Source organism: Lupinus angustifolius, unplaced genomic scaffold, assembly GCF_001865875.1.
Source record: "Lupinus angustifolius cultivar Tanjil unplaced genomic scaffold, LupAngTanjil_v1.0 Scaffold_235_4, whole genome shotgun sequence".
NCBI lineage: Eukaryota > Viridiplantae > Streptophyta > Magnoliopsida > Fabales > Fabaceae > Lupinus > Lupinus angustifolius.
Window position 1 is genome coordinate 64,309 of NW_017727175.1, and position 16,159 is coordinate 80,467.

Below are 16,159 nucleotides of genomic sequence, written 5' to 3' on the forward strand. Positions count from 1 at the left end.
GAGTGTCAAGATGATTTTGAAGGTACATATCCATTGTATTCACATTGTCAAACAAAAAGTACTGATCTTAGTCCTGCACTTGGCGAAAAAGAAACACTACGCTAGAGTTGCAGTTCAACAACGCTTAATGTATAACAATGTTTTCATGCGCTTTCTATTTGATCGCAGTAGTATATTGACATCAATAACAAGGCTTCTCAAATGTTGTTGTATTGAACATATATCACAACACATCACATGAAAAGCGTTATCATCTAGTGCATAAATATAACAGCGCATCATCGACAAAGCGCTATCATATAGTGCATAAATACAATAGCGCATCTCGACAAAGCACTATCATATAGGTCTTACATAAACAACACATTTTATAGGTCTTATTAACAATGCTTATTGTTGTGCTGTTGTAGTTCATATATATAACAGCGCATTAACAGTAAAGCGTTGTTGTATTATTCATAAGTATTCTCAAACAACACCTTAATACAACAACGCAACACACACATAGCGCTGTTGTATTAAGAATGTACAACAATACTGTCTATAAAAAGCGCTATTGTATTTATCCTTTGCATTAGCGCATGTCAGGGCTTCCCTTAGAATTCGCTGTTGATTTGTATAAATTAATACCTGCATATATATTTATTAGCAGAACATACATTCCCAACAAAACATACATTTATACATTCTGAACAACACAGATACATTAATACAGGTCAGAAGTTTGTTTTATTAACATCAATACAAAACAAAATACAAACAATGAATATCATGCCAATTATGTTTTGACAGAGTACATAATTATAAATAAAAAATTACACAAATTACAAAGAAACAAAATTATAAACAATCAAGATTAAACTATAATTATAAAAATATTACTTGCACAGTTATTAACCGATTAAATCAAAACAGAAACGGAATGATCAGAACAGCAACTTGCACAGTTATTAACCAACACATAGGCAAATATACAACATATATTTTTATGCAAGATTAACAAGAACATAGCAAGGTATAAGCATGCAAAATATCAGCTTTAAACTCGAATTAAAACATCTTGAAATATAAAAGAGAAAATGATAGAAAAGATTGCGCAAGGATTTCATCCTGGTTCGTTTTGTTGTCCACTGCAAAATATATCCAGTCTTCCCGTCTGATATGGGAGATTTTCCTTCTTCACTATAGAACACAATGTACGTTACATACACGCTTCCAATTACAAGACTCAAACACTCCTTTCTTGGAACCCAAAGAACTTCGTCACCCTTGGTTTGACCTTTCCCAAAACCGTCTCCCAATAAAACCTTTCTTACCGCGATTCGGCCCCAGCCAAGGTATCTTTCTTTATCCCAAGACCTCCAAGTCTTTGTGAAGAACACCTTACCTAACCGCAGCTAGGATTTTCCCAATCCTTGAATAACAATGCTTTGAGTTATGAATGAGTACTTAATACTTGGATATTACAACAAAGATCAAAGACTAAAACCTAAGAAAGAACTCACAAGACTTCCTAGTCTAATATGAATGTACATGCATGAGGTTTCTGAAATTTTGAAATAAAAAAACTATCTCTTTTGCTTTTCAAGAAACACAAGAATGATGCAAGAAAGCTTTTCAAAAAACATGCAATATGAATGTGAAAACTAAAGCCTTAGCATGATCTAGTCTTTCTCCTAATGCAACACTCTCTAATAGTTTCTAACAATGATGATCAATTCTCTTTTCTCTGTGTTTTTCACTCTTAGCCATTTCTGCAATTTGCCAGAATTTATACAAAACAGATTTTGCCTCTAAAACGGTTTTTTCAGTTATGCAGTTGAAACAACAGAAAACAGACATGTTAATCGATTAAGCCATGAGGTTAATCAATTAACCAGCGTAACATGATTAAAACAGAAAAACAGTTGAGTTAATCGATTAAGTCACCACATTAATCGATTAACCAACATATTAAAACACATGATTCAAAAGGCAAACTACTCATATGTTATGCTTAACTCCTATACATGTTTTAGCAATTATATTATGTCTAATATGCACATATAACATGTATGATATGCATGAACATATAATAAGCTAGATGATATCTCATTTTAGTGGATTAGTTACTTTATTAAGTCTTGTGAGACTCACACCTAAGTTTACCTAACCTAGACTCAATATCTATGGCAAACATCTTAGACTTATAAAAAGATAAAAAAGAATTATAACCTAAGTCTAATAAGTCACCACTTGAGCCCTAGGCATGTTGATTGTTGAGCCATCTTCAAGCTTTAATTAACTCATTGTCTTCATCAAAACATAGGCAAAACATTGCTAATGCAATCTTTGACGCTTTGCACTTTCACCTGCCTCCATTAAGCTTCGCCTCTGGTGAGATATGTGATTAAAATGTATGATACAATAATGCGGAAAATAGAATATTTGAATGACTTATTTTTTTGATGAATGTATGAATAAATGAATGTGTGTATGAATGATGTGCTTATTTTTTAAAGTCTGTGGATGAATGCATAATTGAATGAATGAATTTTTCTTTTTGAATACATGAATGAATGTATAACTAAATGAATGTATAACTAAATGAATGAGTGATTTTTTTTAATGCATGAATGAATGTATGAGTAATATATATTTTTTATACATGCATAAATGAATTTTGGAATGATATTCTTTATTTAATGTATGCATGAATGAATGTATGAGTAATATATATTTTTTATGCATGCATAGATGAATTTTTGGAATGACATTATTTATTTAATGTATGCATGAATGAAATGTCTAAGAAGGCAAAATGCATGCCCCTTAGGGTAATAAACCCTATCTTGGGGGTGGCTTGAGGTGATACTTGGATAACTTTATTTAAGGGATATGAGTCCCAACTTATTGCATGATAAGTAATACAATATGCTTCCCAGACTTTGGACTAGTACACGCTACAAGTTTTGTTGTTGTTGGAATGTCTAATGAACAATATTCAAAGGTAGAGTTCTAGGATATAGTGGACGCCTTAAAAGCTCTAGACTTCTTATAAGGTGCCCAAATTGCATACAATCATAAAAAAGGAAACCCAAATACCTTAGGGATCACGTGTGGGACCTGTAGTCCATATTATTCTGGGAGGAAGCTAAGAATGATTTCTTAGGAAGATATGCTGAGATGTGGTGTATGGCAGGTGATTTTAACTCTATCTTGAATAGAGATGAACGTAGGGGCTCGAGTTCTAGTTTGGTTAGTTCTGATTGTGTTGAGTTCTCCCAGTTCGTTGAGGACCTGGAGCTTCTTGATCTTCCTCTTGTTGGTTCGAAGTTCACTTGGTTCGTCTCTAACGGTTCAGTGATGAGTAGACTTGATAGATTTCTGATTAACGACTCTTGGTCATCTACATGGGGTCACTTGGTCCAAATGAGTTTGAAGAGGACATTCTCAGATCATTGTCCTATTGTTTTAAAATCTGATGTTAATGATTGGGGCCCCTCTCCTTTCAGAACAAATAATTGTTGGTTTTCGAATGCTGAGTTTGGCAAATTTGTTGAAGGTACCTGGAATGATTTGGAGGTTAATGGTAGGGGGTCTTTTATTCTTAAAGAAAAGTTGAAACTTCTTAAGATCTCTCTGAAGAGGTGGAACAAGGAACACTTATGCGTGTTGGATAGGAAAATCAATGACCAGGTGAATTTTATTAACTATGTTGATGGGAAAGGCAGTATCGAAGCTCTCTCTGTGGAGGATATTTCTGCTAGGAGATCTGCTACTGCTGAGCTTTGGAGGCTCTCTAACCAGAAAGACAATTTGCTTTGTCAGAATTCTAGACGGAGTTGGCTGAAGGATGGCGATTCAAACTCTAAATTTTTCCACGCTTCTATCAACCAGAGGAGACGAAATAATAGAATTCCTGGTTTGTTTATTGAGGGGGAGTGGATTGATGATCCGCCCAGGGTCAAAGAACACATTCGTTCTTTTTTCAAAGCTAGATTTGAGTATTCTCATTGGAATAGGCCATCCCTGGTGGGATTGATTTTGTTAATATTTCGGATGAGGATAATTCTTTCCTAACTGCCGAGTTTGAGGAAGTTGAGATCAAAGAAGTTGTTTGGAGCTGTCAGGGTGATAATAGTCCTGGTCCTGATGGTTTTAACTTTTCATTTATTAAAAGGGTCTGGGATGTGGTGAAAGATGATATTTTTGCTATGGTTGATGATTTCTATCAGAATGGTAACCTTGTTAAAGGGAGCAATGCCTCTTTCACTGTGTTGGTTCCTAAGAATGAGTGCCTGCAAGAGCTTGGTGACTTCAGACCGATTTCTCTTATTGGCTGCCTCTAGAAGATTATATCTAAACTCCTCGCGGTTCGTATCAAGAAAATTATTCCTTCTGTTATTTCTGAATGTCAGACTGCTTTTCTAAAAGGTCGATATATTATGGATGGAGTGGTTATTGCTAATGAGATAATTGACCAGGCTAGGAAGAATAAAAATGAGGAGTGCTTCATCTTTAAGGTGGATTTTGAAAAAGCTTATGATTCAGTTAACTGGAGTTTCCTTCTATATATGATGGAAAGGATGGGTTTCTGCGTTAAGTGGAGGAATTGGATTAAGAGTTGCCTTCAATCTAACTCAGTGTCTATCCTGGTTAATGGGAGTCCTACTAGTGAGTTCAATATGGTTAGGGGTCTGAGACAAGGTGACCCAATTGCCCCTTTCCTTTTCCTTATTGTTGTTGAGGGTCTTGCTGGGATTATGAGATCTGCGGTGGCTAAAAGGTTATTCAAAGGTTATGAGGTGGGTAAAGACAAGGTCCTTATTTCGCATCTGCAGTATGCTGATGATACTTTGCTTATTGGTGCTAAGTCTGCTGAGAATATCATGGTCCTTAAAAGCATCCTGAAATGTTTTGAGCTGGTCTCTGGGTTGCGGATTAATTTTCATAAAAGTCAATTTATTGGTATCAACTCTGATGAAGACTTTGTTCAGATGGCGGTTCATAAGCTGTTTTGTTGTGTTGGTTCTGTTCCTTTCAAATTCTTAGGAATTCTAGTTGGTGCCAACCCTATGAGGATTGCTACGTGGTCTCCTGTCATTGAATCCTTTAAAAAAAGGCTCTCTTCTTGGCAACACAATCTTATCTCCTTTGGTGGTCGTGTCACTCTCATCAAGTTGGTTTTTAACTCTCTATCTATCTATTTCTTTTCTTTCTTTAAAGCTCCAGTTGCTGTTATCCTTGAGTTGGAGAAAATTCAGAGAAGGTTTCTTTGGGGTCGAGGGGAGGATAGAAGAGGTGTTCATTGGGTGAGTTGGAGTAAGGTTTGTAGGTCTAAAGGGGAGGGGGGTCTTGGTGTTAAAAACTTGAGTCTTTTTAATTTGTCTTTGTTGGGTAAATGGAGGTGGCGTCTTCTTTTTGAGTGTGATGCTCTTTGGGTGAGAGTTCTTCGTTCTAGATATGTTGCTAGGATGGGAGGGTCAGGTGGTTTCTCTAATCCTGAGTGTTTTAAGAGAGGCTCCCCCTGGTGGAGGGATTTAGGGTGTCTGGGTAATAGGCTTTTCGGGGTTCATAATGGTTGGTTCTAAGAGAGTGTACGTAGAAGAATTGGAGACGGTGAGTCTATTGTATTTTGGAGAGATTTGTGGGTTGGTGAGGTCTGCCTTTTTAACAGGTTTCAGAGGTTGTTCCAGATTGCTCTTGACAAGGATGCTTGCATTAGCTCCTTGGGAGAATGGAGGGATGGTTCTTGGCTTTGGTCTTTAATTTGGAGGAGGAGATTGTTTGACTGGGAAAAACGTGACGAAGAGGATTTGCTCAATTGCTTGAAGGATGTGAAACCGGTTACAGATGCTGAAGATGGGTGGCTTTGGATTCATGCTAAAGATGGTGCTTACTCGGTTCAAAATGCTTATTTGGTTCTCCTTAATGAGGTAACAAATCCTGATAACATCTTTTTCAAAAGGTTATGGCTATGTAATGTTCCTCCTAAATTGAGATGCCTAGCGTGGAGGGTCTCCAAGGATGGGGTGCCTACCCTTTTGAACCTGGCTAGTCGTGGAGTGTTGGGGGAGCATGATCCAGTTAGGTGTATCTTTTGCGGTGTGGAGGTCGAGTCTGTCGATCACTTATTTTATTCTTGCTCTTGGTCTTATGGAGTTTGGCAAAAAGTATACGAGTGGTTTGGTTTTTGTTCTGTGTTCCCGATTGGTGTGAAGTGCCACTTCAACTCTCATTGGAATTTCTTGCGGTTGGACAAGAGGCATCATCATCTTTGGATGTCTTTCTGGTTTGTTTGTATCTGGTGCATATGGGTAGCTAGAAACAAATTCATCTTTGAGAAGACTTCTTTGAACTTGGAGGAGGTAACTTTCTCTATTCATCTTCAGTCATGGACCTTGATTTTAGCTAGATTTCCTTCTTTTTCTATTCCTTTCTCGGTTTGGGTCTTTAACCCATTGAGTTGTTTTTCTTGTTCTCTTTCTGGTTGTGGATAGGAGTACCACTTGTTCTCCTAATACTATCTTTTTGGTTATAAATTGTTATTGCTGATGAAAAAAAAAGGCCCATGATATACTTAGTGACAATCTGGGTGATTCATCATGCCAATACAAGTGACAATCCGGATATAGGACATATGTATGTGCAATATGTTAGTGTAGTGTATTTTGTTAGGAACCATGTGAATTTTGTTTGAAACATTGCCAAAAAGCTAAAAAAATAAAATAGACAATTATTCAATTACAAAGAACAATTGCAACTTGTATTTTTTTGTTAGAAAATAAAATTAAATACCCAAATAATTAAAAAGTATAATTAGCCATACAATTACGGATTGTGGGCTTGACTCTCTTAAAAGTATCCCTAATGGAATCGCCAATGTAACACCGTGAATTGTCGATGTATATTTTAGTAATTATTTATTTTAATAGAAAATAATTTTAGAAATTAATCGGTAATGAGTTAGTCTTCTTTTTTGAATTCCTATTTTATGGTAAATGTTCATAATTTTCTGTGATGGAATGTTTTTGAACTGCTGCCGGACCCAAATTCGGCCCAATAACGTGTTTTTGAGTTCCGTAGCTTGGAATCAAATTTCAATTGTGTCGTTGGCTTCAAAATATTCCTTCGAGTCAAGGTAGACATCAAGTTTGTCCAAAACGCATTTCTAAATATTTTTCACTCTGAATTCAACATTCCGAAATTCTAACCATAATCGGAACATTTTAATATCCAGTCGAGTATTAGCCGGCAATACTCGAGCATGGTCTCATCGCAAATGTTTCACCGAAGAAGTCACCTCATTTTCCCGAGTGAAACTTGCATGTCAAGCAAGCGAAAATACTTATCTTTTACACAAATACCCCTAAACCTTTCATTTACTCATTCACTATTTACTCCTAGAAACTCTTGGCTTGCCTCCTCTTAATCTGATTTATTCTACTTAAAGAGTCATTCAAGCTAGAGAAACCTTTGGCTCTTCATTTCATTTCTTTCTTCTTCATTTGAATTTTCTCAAGAATACCAAGGTAAACCTCCATACTTGTTCTTCATCTTTTAGAAAATCTAGCCATTCATTGTTTACAATATTTGAGTATGATGTTTCTGTGTATGTTACAAATGTTTTCAACCGTCAAAATTTTCTAAAAAACCTTCCTATCTCTTGTTATACGCAAGAACGCGAAAAATGAGTTTTTGTGAATTTAGAAATTATTGTTTTGAAACCATGAAATATTGTTGTTCATGGGGCTGTTTTAGTGTTTAAAATATATGCATGTATTGATTTTGATGAAAAGAGATGATGATGAAATTAAGGATGTTTGATTTGAAATATCATTTTGAGCATGAGATCAACCCTTGTAAAAAGGTGTTGAAATGATCATGAACCGATAGGAATCAGGAACGAGACTTTCGAGGATAAATTATGGTTCGGGAATATAAGTCTTGGACTGGATGGATGAGAGTCTCAGATGCTCTTGAAATAGATTAGAACGATGTTTGTATCATATAGTTAATAAGTGAAAGATTTAACTCACAAATCACTGATTTATTTTTGTGTTTAGTTTCGAGGCATTCGAAGTCGGACAACCGATCCATTCACGTGACGGAGATCAAAGCACCTCAACCCAAGGTCAGGGAAAATACATCGTGACATAGTGGGGTCCGAATATGACACATGGATCTCCCAACTACCTCAAAAGTTGGGAGTTATATTTGTTTTTTTAGAAACTCGTACTTAACCAAATGATTGCATGTCTGGATTAAGTATAGATGATTTCTTAACCTGTATGCCCTAGGATAGATTAAAATATCAAGTATTGTGGTAGTTATCCATGAAGGAACACCACTAGGAAAACTAAAACGCGTAGAGATCGAAAACAACGATGGTATTCGATCCGGTGGCCCAAAAGGTTGAGAGAGTGGTCCTGGCCACTAGTCCAGCCACGCCTAGGCGAACCAGCCATGCCTGGGCGACCCAGATACGCCTGGCCACTAGACCAGCCACGCCTAGCCGCCGGACCAGCCACGCTTGGGAATCCAGCCACACTTGGGCGAGCCAGACATGCCTGCCACAGGACCAGCCACACCTGGGTGACCCAGCCACGCCTGGGCGAGGGCCAGGCAGCATGCTTCGCCTGTTCTGGGCGGTTGTGGCGCCCGAGCGAGACCCAGGGGTGATTTTGACCAGTTTTTGGTGGATTTTTCGCTTGAGCGACAGGCTCTCGCTAGGGCGAGAACCAGGCAAAAAATTAAGTTTGTTTTGATGTTCGCTTGAGCATGAGACAAATAGTATTTTTGAATGTTTCTAATTGTTTGATTGCTTAGGCAATAGCCCTAGATTGGGTGTGAAGTGTATTTATACTTGGGAAAGACCGTGACTCAGATGATTGAGTCTGATGCCCAAATTGACAAACTTATACACTTACCTTTATCCTTGCGCTTTATGCGGGCAAAGATTCCGATGATGACGTCGTGAGCAAGGCGATGCCTAAAAAGGATTACATGATACCACGCAGCGAGGTCGTATGACCGTAAGAGGCTTGGCCATGTGGTTGTCTAGGGTAATTCAATGATGGTTTGTAGTGGTAGGGATGTTATTCCTATATTATGTGACAATGTAAGATCAGGTCCCACAAGAAGCATTTCTTTGGGAGATGTCTTAGGATGGGCCGATTGATATAAAAGAATGATTAAAATATTTAATCGGATAACCTCGGTTAGTATCCATACTCATTATGAATAACGAAGTAGTGGAGAGAAAATTTACGGGAGATGAACGAGCCCCGCGATGTTGAAAGGGACGGCGATGGCGGTGATTCGTCAACAAAGTCTTGAGGGAGAGTCTAGGTGAAACGAGTCCCCTGTATTCCTGGATGAGGTATTCTGTTGGAGCGGACAGTTCTCACAACACAAACTAGACGATCTCTAACAACCCCTCTTTGCAATCAGGATCAATGAGAGGGATGCCCAGAAGGTGTTTGATACAACACCATCCTGAAATGGATAGTTCTTCGGAACCGATCGATCATATATCCTTGCGAGGAATAATTTATTTTTGGTGCGTTCAAATCGGCTTGTTATGGGACCTGTACTCTTGGTTATTTCTAAATAGTATATTGGCATGATATTGGTGTAAGGTTGGACGAAATAAACATAACATTCATACATTGAGATCGTGGGATATTGATCCCCATGATCCGAGTTATAACATCATTCATCATTATGCATTATGTCTATGATATATATTGTGTATATTATGCGTGCATGTCTGGATGTGATATTCTATTTAATTCCACGTTGTCAATGAATAATATTCATTAGATGCCTTACTCTCTTTTCTTTTCTCTTCTTTCTACTTGTCTTGGTTCACGTTCTCGTTCAGATGGACCGTACCGCAAGGATTCAGAGCTATCGATTCTCGATGTCCTAGGAGGGGACATGGAGCAGTGACGGACAGTGATACACCTACATAGGCCCTTGTGCCTTAGAGCTGAAGATGGTTTGTGATGGCTCTAAGATGCGCTTCCCTTCACACTATGCTATCTTGGAGGCTTCTTTCACCTTACTTGCTCGGAGATTTCCACCTACTGCACCATCCATTCAGTCTGTGATTTCTCATGGACCCACTAATGTTGGACCATCTACTAGGAGACGAAGTAGAGACGATGTGCCCAATTCCCCACCAGGAAAGAGATCTACTAGACAGACACTGCCTGATCTTCAGGCAGATGTGGTAGTGGGAAGTAAGTCACAGGGTTTGTCCAATGAACTGGATGAGGAAGAACTGGAAACCAAAGAGGAAGACTGTGTGGAGTTATTCTGAATAGAAGACTCCATGGAGGTGGTGGACCTCTCCTCCGATTCTGAGACGGAGGAGGATCCCAACGAGTGTTATAGAACACCCGTTAACACCGAAGCTAGTCACAAGTGGTCATTTCCATTTCTAGTTGCCCTTGAGGCGAGTATTTGTGTAGGGTATTTTGAGTGTTTTGAATAAACCAGACTATTATATATATTTTTAGTTTGGACCAGGATGTATTCTACATTGCTTTGGTATAACCATTTTCAATTGTTTTGAATAAAAAAATTATTCCATGATATATATTAAGTGGCTTTCGGTTACCACTAGGTAAATATTGTTGTCTTTTCCGCATTTTAGGTTACCTAAAATGATATCCCGAATAGGAATCAAATGTAAACGAAGAGTTTTACATTACACCAAAAAAAAAATTCACCCATTTTTGGGCGAAATTGTTGGAGTGATTTTTGGGGCGTTACAACCAACTGTTGCGCCATGATTTTTGTCTGCCCAACTTTCTTAGAGTCGCCACTATATTTTATGGTAAAAAATGCAGAAAAATATTTTAGCCCAATTACATTGGGCTTTGGATTTTTGATATCCAAGTTTGGGAGTCGGTTATGAGATAGGGAAGGTATTATCATCATATTCGCCCGCTTTAAGTGGTACCCCTCACTAAATCATATGACTTATATTATACTTTTAATCTTATTTAGTTATTTAATTAATTATTGAAAGGAAAAAAATATTTATTTTTTGTTGTGCCTCACAAGGTGATACCCTACTCCTACGTATCTCCATGGTAGATAGGAAATCAAAGCTATATAGTTCTTTGGGTAAAAAATGTTTGTTGGTTGCGTAAATTGTATTATTTTTTAGAAAAAATATGATGTTAAATTTCAACTAATATTTCTATTAATATGAGTAAAGTACAATCCTCGTGTCCAATATCGCGCCTCATATTAGGAATTCGTTAAGATCTTATCACCTTTATTAAAAATATTTCAGATTTATTAAAGAAAAACATACCTTAAAAATTAGGATAATTGTTATTTTTTTTATTTCTAAATTTTATTAATTTTATGGGATAAATTTCTAACCTGTTAACTTGCACTGAATGAACGGATGAGATGTACAAGTTCAAACATTACGATCCAGAATTCTCCATCTGCTTCAATGTAGGCCTCTAGTGTTACAGAGTAGAAAATATGTACTTCATATCTTGACGCTATGATTGGTAGGGATTCTAAAATATTTATTGTGTTGGATATTTTGTATTTTTCTAGCTTTTTTGTGTTAGGATTTTTGGGTATTGGAGATTTTTTTGTGATATCTTTTTGTGTGATGAGATTTGTTGGGGTTGTGGATTTTTCTGGTTTGAGAGGATAAAATTCTCAAAGTATTTTTTCTATTTTCCACGGCCTCTTTTTGCTATTTTTTGGATTGAGAGGGTATGACTATCAAAGTATTTTTACTATTTTCAGAGTTTACTTGAGAGAGGTCTCTCTTTTGAGAAAGGTTCCCTTAGGAGAGGTTCTTTTGAGAGAGGTCTTTTTTAGAGAGGTTTTTTTTTCATCATGAGTCTACACTACTTATTTATAATAGAGGTTAGACTTGTGTCTTTTTAAAAACAAATTTTCACCATTATTATTTTGGAGAGGATTAGGGAGAGATATTCTTTGCATAGTGAGTAAGATCCAAATTTTACTAGAGTAACTCGCAGTCTTGAACTCTATCTCCAACATCAAACCACACACAACCTTTTCAAATGTGTATTCTGTAAAGTTCGTGCTTAAAGGTCATGCACGTCTATCTGAGTATAGTGAAAGCTCTAGAAATTTATGCGCCTAAATTTCATACAAAGCGACCCCCACTTCCACATTCACAAGTTGAGTCTATCAAGAGTACTCATGTAGTCTATGTACTCCACTCTAATTGGAGTATAGATCTCATTATGAGTTTAACTCATCCTTACATATATTGTAAGAACCATGCTTCTCATAATTTTATAGCATGTTCATTCTCATATCACTTTACAACTTGTTATTACCTATTGAACATAATTCTTGGGATCTCCAGTCAGTTAGGTTGGGTTACCATCATGAGTGATCTTCGTTCTAATGGTAATAGTCTCATACTCTTAGAACTATCATGAATGGTCGTCGTTTCTTATTGTTATAAAAGCGGTTCTCAATCTTTGCAATAGTCGTCATACTATCACAATGGATCAACACAACTGATATCAGTTTTCTTATATTGGTATATGTGCAAGCAAGTTTCTCAACCAACTTGCTTCTTCACTAGCTTTTGTTAGTGCTATTATCTCAGCTTCCTTAGTGTATTGAGCCAAAATAGTCTATTTCTTTGACTTCCAAGAAACAGCTTCACCAGCTATGCTAAATATATAACTAGTGGTTTCTTTAGAATCATCAAAAAGAGTGTTCCAATTAACATCATTGAATCCTTCTAGGACAGTTAGAAACTTTCGGTAATGTAATCCAAGGTTTATTGTTTTCTTAATGTATCTCATTACTATTTCTATTTCCAACTCTTCATTTTTATTATTATCTCTAATCACATTAATATAACTAGTTCATTTGCCCCACTATTCCTCAATTTAAAAGGTAATTTTATTTCATCAAAGTCATAATCATTAGACTCAATGATTACTTTTGTGTTAAGGTCAAAAACATGTACGCCTTATTGTTTATAGTATACCCAATGAATACACATTCATAGGCTCTACTTACGAGTTTAATTCTTTAGGGGCATACCTTCATCAATGATTTTATGAGAAATTCTTTATATATCATTGGACTGAAACTCTACTAATTCATCGTTAGTCATCTGATACTTGAGGTATCGAATAACATCATACTTTTTAGTCTCAGCTTCCTCAATATCATATTTCTTTTCAAGTGCATACCAAATTAATTTGACAGACTTGTATGAGTTGTAGTAATTATAGCGATCATCTACAAAGGTAATCATTTTCATTCCAGAGAGCTATATCAATAGCTAGTTTATCCCTTCATTTTTTCAGTTTTTTCGGAAGCACTGGGACATCAGTTTTCAGAATGTGTGCAACTTTTCTCATAGTGAGAAAAAACTACATCTTATATTGTCATCGTTTGAAACTTGTTCCATCAAACCAAAATGGTTTGTTAAGGTCAAAGTTTTTTGGTCTAGTAATATTATCTACGAATGCCATTACAGTTTGAAACGTCTTAAAATTGTTGTTATCATAGCTTGCAACAATTTTAAATGGCACGAAATAATACTTATTGGTTGAGTCACGACCAGGTCGCTCTCTTTAAGACGTTTCGTGGCATTGCTCAAAATGTGCAAATGCACTATCAACCACACCATCCCTAGGATAAAATAGCTTAGTTCTATGTTATCGAATTCTTACTGCAATGTAAGAACCAATATTGAATACACTTGCCATAATATGGCTACTAGTGTCAATTCTCGAAATACCTAGAATATAGCTATTGGTGTCAATTCTTGAAATACCCACAATATGACTACTTGTGTCAATTCCTTTCCCACAATCTGACTACCAATGTAAGTTGTCGATATTCCCACAATTTAGCTGTTTGTGCTAATTCTTAGTGTCATGGAAAGAAGGGGGAAGTTTGCCGGAAAGTATAAGGGACAAAGAAAAAATTTGAGTAAAAACATATACAACTTGGGATAAGAAATTATGAAGGGAGAAGGCTTATATTTATAACATGAGATCTTTTCTATGTTCCTCATCTCTTTTATGTGGGACTTGAGACTTTGTTTTTTTCAAATTTCTTCTATGTGGGACTTGGGAGTTCTTTACATTTCACACTCAAAAGTTCCTACTAATGGCTTCTAACTAGAGCTGGAAACGAGTCGAACCAAGTCAAACCAGAGTTCAGCTCGATAATGATTGGTTCGACTCGAAACTCGACTCGAGTTCGAGACGAATTATTTTTTTAGCTCGATTTCGGCTTGGGTTAAAGTTCGCGAACTGTTCGACTCAGTTCGAATTGGTTCGTTTAGACAACTTAATTACTTAATTAATTTTTTAAAATACTACAAAAAGTTTTATACATCTTATTTATATATATATTTTTGGTAGTAATTATTTATATATAATAACAATAATTATAAAAAAATAATGCATCACTAATAATAAATATGAAAAATACTTTATATATATATATAATCTTATTTATATATATAATAACAATAAATATTAAAAATAATGCATAACTTTGTTTATTAACATAAAAATTAACTTTTTAATATATATATATATATATATATATATCGAGTCAGATCATGAACCTAATGAATCAAACTGTAACTAAATCGAATTTAGTTCATTTATTGAACAAGCTCAATTTCCAGTTCGAGTTCGGCTCATTTGGTTCATGAACCAAGTTTATAGAGCCAAATAACAAATCGAGTTTCAAACGAATATCAAGTTGGTTCGGTTCATTGTCAGTCTTATTTCTAACAAAGTAAGTTCCAACAATCATCCTTCACAAAAACATTTCATGTTTTAGCTCTACTCTATTGTGAAGTCCTATGGTCTAGCTTATGGAGCTGTTATACTATTATTAAAACTTGTTTAGTACGTGTTTATGGTTATATGAATTGATGCAGAGTGACAAGTGCTCGCTAAGATTCTTATTTTACATTTTTGACCTCTTTGAAAGTGAGATCCAGTTAAATTGTTTTAAGTTGAATGAATATAGATGGTGGATATAATTTTATTTTTTTATTATCATTTTTACATTTTTTTCTCTTAAAGGATTTGTTACTCCTTTAATCTGTATATCATGAACTTGGGTGGTTTGAGTGTTCTCACCCTTGAAAGATTGAGGAAATTTAGTTGTTCTCTTTTGTTGAGTATTTGAGGAGACATAGGTTAGTGTCCAACCTTTGCATTACACTTGTTGAGCTTTAATATGCATAAAGTGAAATTAAACAATAGAAAAACATTATCATATAGGGAAAAGATAAATAAATTTAATTTAGTCAATTATAATACCATAACAAATATCTAAGCTTCAGCCTAGTATAGGCCATTGTAGTATTCACACCGTGTCTTATAGGCCCCGGGATCTGGGTTAGGATACATCATCATTTAAAAACAAAATAGAAAATAGATAAGATAAACAAATTTGACACAACTCTTCTTGTTGTATCAAATGGTTAACAAATTCATTTGTATGGTGCACCTTGACCGAAAAATTACGATTTTGGTGTACCTTTTAAAAAAATTATGTAGTTGGTATAGTTTTCATATATTCCTTCTCCCCCTAAATCAGCAACGAAGGAAGTTTTTTTTCTCTCTCCCCCTAAATCGACAATGGGGGGGGGGAGTTTTTTATTTTTTTCCCTCTCCCCCTAAATCGGCAATAGGGGGGAGTTTATTAACTTTTTTTTATTTTCCCCTCCCCCTAAATCGGCAATTGGGGGAGTTTTGTTTGTAAAAAATTTCTAGCCCTAACCCTAACAACACACAACACAGTAATGAAATATTTTTTCCAACACCAATGTTATTCAAAAAAAATATTACACTATTAAAATTTTAATTGGTTAAATACAATAAAATTTTAATGACGCCTGTGTGATGAAGTGCCACATGGAGGTGGTTTTCTCCTTCTTGGCGGTTGAACTCTCAATTGTTGTTCATTCCGTTGCGAAATTCTCCCGCTATCATGTGTCGCCAATTGTGGCTCCTCCTCATTTGAATCGTCGTCATCTTCATCAACATCCTCAACCACAACTTCATTAGCAGTATGTTGTATACCAAAAATGTTTGAAGATGGCATAGTAGGACGATAATATTGTTGAGAATCGTATGTCGATAATGGTGTACTTGAAGTAGTA

The 16,159-nt window shown here is 35.9% G+C and overlaps 2 protein-coding genes across 2 annotated transcripts; both read left to right on the forward strand.

Moving 5' to 3' along the window:
- The first annotated feature begins 3,165 nt into the window (after positions 1-3,165).
- Positions 3,166-4,331, forward strand: LOC109340725. The gene is made up of 2 exons (XM_019578451.1): positions 3,166-3,945; positions 4,005-4,331. Exons 1-2 carry the CDS (start codon positions 3,166-3,168, stop codon positions 4,329-4,331), a joined length of 1,107 nt encoding a protein of 368 aa, XP_019433996.1.
- Positions 4,332-4,427: 96 nt separating this feature from the next.
- LOC109340726 lies at positions 4,428-6,603 on the forward strand. Its single transcript, XM_019578452.1, has 3 exons — positions 4,428-5,566; positions 5,660-6,350; positions 6,550-6,603. Exons 1-3 carry the CDS (start codon positions 4,428-4,430, stop codon positions 6,601-6,603), a joined length of 1,884 nt encoding a protein of 627 aa, XP_019433997.1.
- The last annotated feature ends 9,556 nt before the right edge of the window (positions 6,604-16,159 follow it).